At 33.3% G+C, this 8,892-nt stretch overlaps 1 protein-coding gene across 1 annotated transcript; it reads right to left on the bottom strand.

Moving 5' to 3' along the window:
- Positions 1–3,222: 3,222 nt before the first annotated feature.
- Positions 3,223–5,434, bottom strand: LOC105784678 (U-box domain-containing protein 9). Its single transcript, XM_012610586.2, has 2 exons — positions 5,096–5,434; positions 3,223–4,508 (listed from the first exon to the last, which is right to left on the bottom strand). Exons 1-2 carry the CDS (start codon positions 5,402–5,404, stop codon positions 3,423–3,425), a joined length of 1,395 nt encoding a protein of 464 aa, XP_012466040.1. The 5' UTR covers positions 5,405–5,434; the 3' UTR covers positions 3,223–3,422.
- Positions 5,435–8,892: the final 3,458 nt, after the last annotated feature.

Consider the following 8,892-nt stretch of genomic DNA (forward strand, 5'->3'; position numbering starts at 1 on the left):
TGGTCATCCTGGATGTTGCATGCTTCATCTCTCGCCATAGTGATGTTGCAAAGTTTGGAATTGATCCACCTTGCTCATCACGAATGCCACTTGCCTCACCATATTGGTGGTAAAAAAAATAGAACCGGTCTCTGTCTCACCATGTTGGTGTTGAAAAAATCAGAACTGATCTCCCCCTCGCTATGTTAATGTTGAAAAAATCAAAACTGATCTCCACCTCGCCATGTTGATGTTGAAAAATAAATCAAAATTAATTTCCATCTCGTCATGTTGATGTTGAAAAATCAAAATTAATCTTCGCCTTGCAAAATGTACGAACAATATCTCTATTAAAATCATAGGTGTACAAGGGTGCATACACAACTCATATACCTTAGCCATCGCCAAAGTCTTGGTGAAATGATATAACACGTCTTTGGTACACTCTCAATATTTGTCGAAATCTCCAAAAATCTTGAAGTCAGCTTGCGCATCATATGCTTTAGCCATTTACAAAGTCTTGGAAAAATGATATAACTCGTTTTTGGTCCATTCCCATTATTTGTTAGTCTTCAAAAGTCTTGAAGTCAACTCCCCAACAAGCTCCTTTTCCTTACTTAGCGGTACACCTTTAACTTCGATGGTTAATTATAGATGAAGATACTCTTTTATGACATTTGAAATACACCATGATGAGCTCAAAAAAAGTAAAACAACAAAAATAAAAATAAAAAAATTGCAAAAAAAAAAAATCTCGAAATCTCATGAAATTTATGGAAGCATTCTTTACAAAGTATGTCGTTGATCTCCATAAAGTTTGATGTCGTGCGTTGGTTGCTCCACAAAGCTTACCATATTGGCATGCTTGCATAAACCACGATGCTTTTCGTTTTCCAGTCTGTGTCTTTGCTCTTGAAGTAAAGATTTGCTGAAGGAAATTCGTTGCTGGATCTTGCTTTTACAGAAAAAAACATAAAGGGAGTTTTTCATGAATCGACAATTTTAATTGCTAAACAATTTTAATTGGGATAGAAATACCAATTAAAATTAACAAGTTTTCATGCAAATGATTCCTTATAAAGCTACAACTCGATAGTGACGTCAGCCATATGTATTTAGCATATAGCATGACCACTTTTTTTTTGGCGTAATAAGCATTGCCACTTAATTGTTCCATGGAAGGTCATTTACATATAGCTCATGGATTCACTGTGATGGTGTCGAAATTCAATTTAAGCTAAGACTTACCATATATAAAGCAATTCAAAACAGTCAAAATTTGCAAGTTGTGTTCAACATCAGAATTTCAGCTCATTTGACATACTCGTGTACGTGATTAAGTTTAAAGGAGATGAAGAAAATTTTCGGACCAATTATAAAACGATTTGTTTCAAGTTAAAATGACTGTAGGTCAAAGTCAAAGTTATCATGAATGAAAATGATAATATCATATCTATATTATAATTATTATTTTTTAATTAATGAAGAGATAAATAATAAAAAATTATATTATCACTAATTAAAAATAAAATAATTAAGTGATAATATTAAATAATTATTTTATCTCTAATTAATTAAATTAGTATGAGATCAATAATAAATAAAAAAAGCAATTAGATTCTAGTGTAACTCTTTTTTATACAACTAATCAGCACAGGTTAAAGTCTAGAGGAACACTGCAGAAATCTCTAAAGAAATTAAAGAAATTCTTATGAACACCACATACGTTCAGGAGAAAGTCACCTCCCTATCCAATTCAACTATGGAGAAGAAGCCAAAACCCATTTTTGAAGAAAGTTGAGAATTTCTTTATATTCAAGAAATTTTCAGAGATTATAACTTTCTTATCCTACCTTTGGTAAGAGTGTTACTTTCTATACATGTTTTAATATATAAGTTATCAATAAATTAATTTAATTAGTAATATTTAACCACTTTCATAGCTTATTAAAGGGAAGAAAATTTTCATTTATTTTGAAGAAATCTTATTTTTACACGAATATTTACTCATCTCTCATTTTATTACTCTAGTAACCAGACGAATATTAAATTACTAATAAAATGTAACTCTGAATTTTCGAGTTTAACTTTTAAAAATTTTATTACAAACTTCATTGTTACATATACTTCCAATAATAATTTCCTTCTCTATCTTTTAAGCTATTATCGTTCATATTTCTTTGAGATTTGGATTGTAACAAACCCCAGAAGTGGGATCTGAGGATTTTTGCCTGAATATAATTTTAAATGGTTCGAACTAAAAGCAATAAGGAATCAAGATTTAAGTACCACTTTTAATAATCTAAATTTGAATCATAATTATCTATATATATATAAAAAGCAACCATAATTATGATTTAGGTGCTCAGAAACACTAGGACGTGTCCTAGGACCGCAATGCGTTGAAATTCTGTAACATTAATGAATTAGGCAAATCGGTGGTGATGGAAGTTCGGGGCACCAAAATTTCAGGCTGCAAAACCAACACGCTTTTAAACGAATGCAAATGCAAAGACGTTAGGGAATGTTTGGTACGCAGTTGTTTTCTAGAAAGTAAAATTATCCACCCCAATCCTACGTCAATTATCACTAAGGTAGTTTGGTAAGAAAACGTGTAGATAATAAAGATAGTAGAGATGGATATCGTAAGTCACTTTCATAATCTCAGTTTTAAATCAACCCTACTCTTTCATCTAATTGCTTCCATGGGACAAAACAATGGTGTTAAAAGGAGACTTGCTAATATTAGATTTAACACAAGTACAAGAAGAAAAAATTATGCTTCCTTTAACAGTGGGTATCTGGTTGTGAATTAACTGTACCTCATATTGAAATATGGGTACAAAGTTGTGGTAGGCACAGCAGTAAACTGTTACAAAGAAGACTTTTTGGAAAGGGGGGGACTGGGGAAGGGGCAGGCAGCAAATTGGAAGGACCACAACCCCAAAAATCGCCAAATATGAATACATTTTAAGGACCATTCATTCCAACTTTTGGATTCGTTTATGAATCATCCATAGTGTGATAAAAAGGTTGGCTGTTTCTTCGATATGAGCCATTTTGCTATTGCTAGAAATATTCTAAGCATCTACATTGTACCATGCACTATGCCAGCCGAAGTTGGAAAATAAACATCTTTCTGCCATAATTCCTAGGTTTAAGGATATCAAGTTGAAATGGAGAAAAGTTGTATTTATGATAAGTTTCTGTTACTTCTAAACTCCAAAAGCCCGCTTAATCAAGTTATTGGACCAACCACGAAGAGAAAATCTTTATAAACATAAGCTTCCACAGTGTTTATTAACAGCAGCTAGCTCGTAAAACTGAGATTAAAAACTCTGATGAGGCACAAGAATTTACAAAAGCAGAGTGATGATAAGCCGCAATGATCACCGAGAGTCGGAAACAGAATTTACAAATGATGCACACAGCAAGTAATGTCTTCAAGCGGTATGAGTAATATTAACAGCCCTTCTTAGTCTCTCCAGAATGCCATTCGCTTTTCTTTTGGCTCTAGAAGTTCCATCTTGAGCTAGCTTGGATATTGTTCCATGGGTACTCTCTTCTTCCCTCAATGCTTTCCACTTGGTCCGATCATTAAGACATACAGTGTGGAGGATTGCGATGCAATTTTCCTTGTTGCGTTCGCAGGTGCTCTCCCTGATAATGCGAAGCAAGCAAGGAACACCTCCAAGCTCTCCGATTTCCTCTATAGCCCTTTGATGAGTTGAAAGCATTGCGAGGATGGCCAACAACTCATCAACAAGAACACCATCCATAATCTTTTTTAAAATGACACTCACCGCACTGTCCCTCACGGCTCTTGCCTTATTCTCATGAATAATGCAGAGGTTAAATATAGCAGAGGCAACATCTTTCATTGCTAATGGATGACCCTCATCTAGAAGGTCAATGAGAGGTTTTAAGGCACCTGATTTACCAATAAGTGCCTTGTTTGAATCAAGAGCGGATAGAGTGAAAAGTGTTGCAGCTGCATTGCTCCTTGTTTCAATTGTTCCGGATCTCAATGCTTCCATAAGAAGAGGAATAACCATTGGAGTTTCAGCAACGAGCTTCTTATTGCTGTCATGGATTGAAAGGTTCAAGAGTGTCGTGATCACATCTTCCTGGAGGTCAGGATGAACACAGCTCTCAGATTTGCTCCCGGAGAGCGGGGTGAGCAGTTGAGGAATGGCATCGACAGATTCACCAAAAAGTGCACGGAATGAAGGCATCTTTTTCGTCAACATCCGAAGCTCCTTTGCTGCTTCCTTCTGTTGAGGAAGCGCAGCACACAACTTGTCAAGCAAAGAAAAGAAACGATCACGCTCTGCTTCCGTGACCCCCTCCTCTTTCCCATCCATAACAGGGTTCGGCAATTCTATTCCCTGACTCTTGCTCCACTGCGATATCATATCCCTGATTAGATTATTCGGAGTTAGAATCGTGTGTGAAAGAACCTGTTCGGTCTGAGGGCAAGTCCTATTCCCCGCATTCAGCCATTTCTGTATAAAGGGTCTGTCGTATGTCTGCACATCAGAAAATGAAACCAAATCAGGTATCAAGACAGACAAAACAGACAGAATTCATCAAAGCTTAATGCAAACTACAACAATAGATCCAAAGGCAGGAACTCGACTCCATGGACATCAAATTAAAATAAAAAAACTAGTAAAACCAATCATCTTAGAAGGATTTTGCGATTCATCCATTTGCTTTCCCAAATAATTCGATTCTCTAACACCCATAATGCTATTAATATACAAAGAAAAACAAACCAAATCATATCGCATCAAAGAATTGTAATCTTTAAATAGCTGAGAGACTAGAATAAATACTCACACTGTACTTTGTAATCTTTAGTCTCAACTAATTACATCAAAATCACTCTTAAATGATGATAATTTTCTTACTAAAACAGAAATGCAGAAAAGGAAATTCACTTTAAATGATATAATCTGAGGACAAAACAAATATACAATTATAAAATAAATAAACTAAATCTCACCTAAATTATCTCAATTTGTGTTCCTTTCGATCTTCAATAACAATTCAAAATTTTCATAAATATTTAAAAAAAAAAAACAACAACAACAACAAGAACAAAGGTGTGTACCTGGCCAGAAGCTAAAATGACAGGATCTCTCATAAGCTCTTTAGAAAGAGGACATTTAAACTCCTCAGGACAGGACAGCGCTTCGTGTAACTTCAGGGACGAGGTCGTAGTGGTGGTGGGCACCGTCGATCTTTTATTGAACTTAAGTTCTCTCAAAGCGCAAAGAGCATCTTTAGCTTGATCGACGGTGTGGATGGTGTAATCCTCATCGTCGACGATAGTCTTAACCAGCCTCTGCAATTCTTTCTTCAATTCCACCGCTCTCGCTCTAACCGTTGGATCAGAACTCAACAACCCCGTTTTCGCCATCTGATTCTCCCCCACCCCCGCCACCCCCAACCCCCCAAAAAAAACCAAAATCAGAAAGCCGTTAATTATTAACAAAAAGAAAAAAACCAGACAATGAGAACACTCTGTTTCATTTGTTTTCTTAACTCAATTCCAAACTAATTTCCAGTTTAATTTTGGGGGTGAACTGAGAGAAGACGAAGAACAAGCAAAGACAAAGTTCAAACTTGTCACTTATTACTTTTTCTCTCTCTCTCTCTCTCTCTCTTTATTTATTTGTTTTCTTTTTTTTAATATTGTGGGAAATCTGTTTGTTTCTTTCCAAACACGCCGCTTAATGAGTTTCAGGTCATCTTACCGTTCTGTCATATTTAAAGGATCATTGTTTTCAATCCAAGGCCTAGATTTGACCACGTCACTGTTTTCTTTCCATATACACACAAAAGAACGACATAATAAATAAAGAAATATAGAGAGTTAAAAGAATTTTCTTTTGTGGCCAAATAAAGTAATGGGAGAGACAAGGAGAGCTGAAATAAAGCTAATTTTTATAATTTTATTTTCGGTATCAAAATAAAAATTTTCTAATTGCCACTTCTCTTAACAACTATTTTATTTTATTCCCTCAATTTTAATAAGTTTTTTATCTTGGTCACTCCGTTAATTTATTATTATTGTATACTCATTTTGTATCTAACTTTAATAAGTTTTATTTTAATCACTCATTTACTTTTTAAAATTAATTTGATTTTTTTTTGTGAAAAATGATAAACAGAAATACAACTTAACAACTACTAAAAGACTCTAAAAGCTTTGTCTTGTTGGATAGCCGTAACTACCAAATCAGGAGGTATTTTAAATATCTGAAGGGAAGCCTACCAAAAGAGACTAATCTTTGCCAATTGATCTGCAATTAAATTACACTCCCTAGGAACATACTTAATTTCCCACTGACCTTTAGAGCGCAAAAACCGTTTAACTCTTCTGAGCAAGGTAATACTGGAGTCCACTGACTCCTCCATGGACAAGGCCCTAACCACCTCAAAGTTATCTGTCTAAATCCTGACTTTCTTATAGCCCTTATGTAATAAAATGAGAATTCCATCAAGAATACCCCAAAGTTCTGCTCCAAAGGCGAACATTTGCCCAAATAATGATTGAAGCCCAAAATCCAATTGCCAACCCGATCACGAACCACCCCACCTGCGAAAGCATTTCCGGAAGCTTTAGCCACTGCTCCATCAGAAAATAAATAGACTCAATTGTCTTCATAATGAGAATGAAATTCCGAATTTGGTGAGTTAGGCTTGACCCCATTTAGAAAAGATTTAAACTGTTGGGCCCAACTGAGAGAGACTTTTACAATTTCATAAGCCGTCTAATTGATGTTTTGGAAGATGAAAAGATTTTTGTTCTTCCAAATTCTCCAAGCAATTACTTTTCAAGCCATCAAATTAATTTGATTATACTTCGTAACAAATTACTTAGGTTTTTACATGAAATTGAGTAATTCAACTTTGAAGGGATTTTTTTCTTTTTTGTAATTCAATTCTCTATAATAAAAAACTAGGTTTTCCCTAAAAAGAACTCAAGATTTTCCTTTTTACTAGAAAAACCTAAATTTTAATTTTAAAGATGAAAAAATAAAGACAATTAAAAATATAAAATGATTTTTCTTTAAAATTTAATTTTTTTGTAAAACTCCATTTTCTTTTTCTATAAAAAACTAAAATGATAAAAAGTTAAAATGATAAAATGATTTTCCTTGTAAAAATCTAAATTTTCCTATAAAAACTAGGTAATTCCTATAAAACCCCAAGTTTCTTGAGAAAACTAAAATTAATTTTTAAAATAATTAAAAAAAGAAATGAGTGATTAAAATGAAAACTTATTAAAGTTGGGTGACTAAATGAGTGTACAATAATAAGGAATTAATGACGAGTAATCAAAATGAAATCTTATTAAAATTAGGTTACTAAAATGAAAAGGTTGCAAACGGCAATATCCAATTTGCAAATTATTTATTTTCAATGTTCAAAATAAAATTTACTTTTGAAAATTTGTTAATAAATTTATTTATTAAAAAAAAAAGGCTTCATGGACTTGTCTGTTATTTTGTAATAGTGAAGGAGAATCTTTCCCATTTATTATCCCGTGGCATGGAATTAGGTATTTTTGCCACGTAAGTGTCTGCTTTTATTATTTGGGACTTTTTGACTTTACATTTTACATCTCTAGTTTATCAAATAAATAGCGTAATGCAAACTTGTTCTTATTAAATTCTTAATATTGTTGAAGTATAAAAAGGGATTCATAATATTGTGTTCACATAACTTGTGTAATATTGCTAAATAAGGCCTCCAAAAACACCAATAACACCTTCGTTAAATTGAATTAATATCACATGATGCATTTGCTTTCACCATGAATCATCAATCATTTTTTTTTCAATTAGCTGTAGTTGGTAGGTTCCAACTTTGGTACCATATTTGAGTAGTATTTTCGGTAAAAGTGAACGTCTTGGATTTTATTTAAATTTTATTTATCTAAAATTATTCTAATGTTAAATAAATTATGTCTGTGCTTTGTAATATCTAATTTAAACATGTAATCATTTGAATTTATTAACTTTATAATTATCAATTAAAGTAATTTTACTTATTACGCTTTAAACAATTTATAAGAAAAAACGATAATGATATTGATGGACTACATTCAGAATAAGGACCCACATGTAATGTACACAATCAATGATTCAATTCCCACCGCAAATTTGTGTTTAATAAATTATGTGTTCACCATTGTAACAACATCTCTTACTTTAATATTGAAATGAGGTATGTCATATGATATGAAATATATGCTTGATGATGAGTTAGCTTATGATTATGCATATGAATGAGAAATGGCATATGCATCATTTTGTATAATGTATTTGAATATTGGTACTCTATTAACTAGTCAGGTTGAGTCGAATATAAATGGCATGCTATTGGATTTGATTATGTTCGAGATTATGCACTTATGCGTCAAGATGCACCTCGTGTGCCAGGATGCACTTCATGTTCTAGTATGCGTTGTGTGTTCCAGTGATGCGCTTCAAACGCCAGTATGCACTTTACGTGCCAGTTTACCCTACTTTGGTTTATCCGATGATGCACTTCGGTGCCAATTTGGTGTGTTGGTTGGACGATCCGTGAATCCATCTGATTCTACTTCATACTAATAGGGATTTATAATCGGTAATCTTGGTAAATGGCATATAAATGAGATGGCATGATGATATGAAATTATTTGTGTACATATATGAATTATGATAGATAAAACAAGTAATCTAATGTGCAGATCAGTTGAAAATGAGCCCTAGGGATCGAAACGAATGTGAATGAGTCAAATGACTCTAGAAAAGAGATTGAAAGATAGTTATTTAGGTAAATGTTGTTAATTGAGTATGACATTAAATGGCATGTTAATAAAGGTAAGTAGATGCATGTGTTCATGAATAGTAT

This window comes from Gossypium raimondii, chromosome 7 (assembly GCF_025698545.1).
Source record: "Gossypium raimondii isolate GPD5lz chromosome 7, ASM2569854v1, whole genome shotgun sequence".
NCBI lineage: Eukaryota > Viridiplantae > Streptophyta > Magnoliopsida > Malvales > Malvaceae > Gossypium > Gossypium raimondii.